This window comes from Gavialis gangeticus, unplaced genomic scaffold, assembly GCF_001723915.1.
Source record: "Gavialis gangeticus isolate Ggan-Ray unplaced genomic scaffold, GavGan_comp1, whole genome shotgun sequence".
Lineage (NCBI taxonomy): Eukaryota > Metazoa > Chordata > Crocodylia > Gavialidae > Gavialis > Gavialis gangeticus.
The window spans coordinates 177,332,748-177,334,497 of NW_017729024.1; the positions used below are offsets into that span (position 1 = coordinate 177,332,748).

General features: G+C 54.9%; 1 protein-coding gene across 1 annotated transcript in view; it reads left to right on the forward strand.

The window, feature by feature from the left end:
• The first annotated feature begins 901 nt into the window (after window positions 1-901).
• Window positions 902-1,750, forward strand: part of LOC109298005 (elongation factor 2-like) — a 39,020-nt gene continuing 38,171 nt past the window's right edge. The window contains exon 1 of the mRNA XM_019518122.1: window positions 902-1,084. Coding sequence (XP_019373667.1) covers window positions 1,082-1,084 — 3 coding nt within the window. The 5' untranslated portion in view covers window positions 902-1,081. The remainder of the gene's footprint in view (window positions 1,085-1,750) is intronic.

Consider the following 1,750-nt stretch of genomic DNA (forward strand, 5'->3'; position numbering starts at 1 on the left):
AGACAGACAGACAGAGACAGAGAGAGAGATTCTGTTTAGAATAGAGTTGGGGTGGAAGGAAAGTCAGGTTTAGCAATATATATATACTAGCAATATATATTCACATTAGCAATATAGTTTTATGCAGTTAATACACACACACACACACTCACTCACTCACTCACTCTGCTAATTCTGACTTTCCTTCTACCCCAACTCTATTCTCAACAGAATAATGTACTTTGGGGAAGGGAAGGGAAGGGGTTGTTTGTTTTATACTTTTTCCTAGTCTTGGAAACGACAGTCCAGTAAAAGCTTCTAACCGTTTGTTCTGCTCTCTAAAGATCATAAAAGAAGGCTACAAACTTGCACCAAAATCTGCATCAATTGTAAGTTCACTATGGCAGGGCTTACCTCTGCCCTGTTTGCACAGTCCCTTGCATGAAGGAGTCATGGTCCGCAACCTGGACTCCTGGGCACAATAATGGATTCTAACAATAAATGACTGGTAATAAACATTATTACCTATATAACAACAGGTTATGCATGAAACATGAGACTGAATTATTGTCTACTAGCAAACAATAACAGCATGGTATGTTAATATAATCCCAATATAATGCAGGATCCTTTGTAATAGACAGGACACATGTTGAACCCACATAATAGAACAAGTGTTCATTCTTTTACGGTGTATTATGTTAATATCATCCATCCTTCTAGGCCTCCTATCTATCCTAGCACAGTATCCTGATGCTCTGTTGGACTGTGTGATGCACCCATCTAAAATAACTCGAGACAGAGGCTCCCCCCACCCCTGCAATGGACGCGACCGCGCTGGGCACTAGAGGGTGCAGTGCGTGGCCGGGGGGTACCCCACGCTATGCGCAGCGGGAGTACCCCCAGCTCCCCACCATAGACACGCACGGAGCAGGAGCGCCGTCCTGCGCGGGAAGTGGGCGCTCTAGCCCGCCGCCAGCTCCTCTCTGTGGTCTCGCCCTATCTCGCCGGCCCTGGCCTCATTCCAGTCCTCCTTGGTCTCAGCGGAGGCGGCGGCGGTTGGGGGAGGGGGCGCAGGCAGGATCCAGAGCCATCCGCCACGATGGTGAGTGCTCCTCGGGGGAAAAGCCCCGATACCCGCAGGGGAACGTCCCCGCTGCTAGGCCGGGCGGGTATTGATGAGCAGCCCCGCTGCCCCGCGCCCGGGACGCGGAGGCAGGGCTCTGCCCCTGGCTGGGGGCGGCCGCCATCTTGCTGGTGGGGGCTGTCAAAGGGGCAGCTCCAGCTGGGTGGGGGCTGTCAAAGGGGCAGCTCCAGCTGGGGGAGGGGCTGCCCCTGCCCCCCCACCTGGAGGGGGGCTACCCCCTGCCTTCCCTTGCCTGAGGGGGGCTGCCCCCCCATGGGGCACAGAGCAAACCCTGCTGCTTGGGGGGCATTTCCCCCACCCCAATACAGGGCTCAGCTGCCTGATGTCCCCATGACAGCCTGTTTTTGCTTTTCCCCTTGTCCCCAAGGAGCCAGAGGGGGACGCCGTCCGGGGGGGGGCGGCTGCGGATCAGGACGGGACTCTGTGCATTGCCTTTATGTGTGCATTTCTCACTCTGCCCTTGACCGCTGTCTCAGTGGGGCAGGGTGGGAGAAGCAAAGCAGGCTGCCCACGGTTATGGGGGCTAATTTTGGGGGCGAAGGTGTCACCATCGGTTTGGCTCAGGAAATTGGTTCGCTAGAAACACGGCTGGGTATTTTTCCTTTCTCCCCCCCCCCCCCCCCC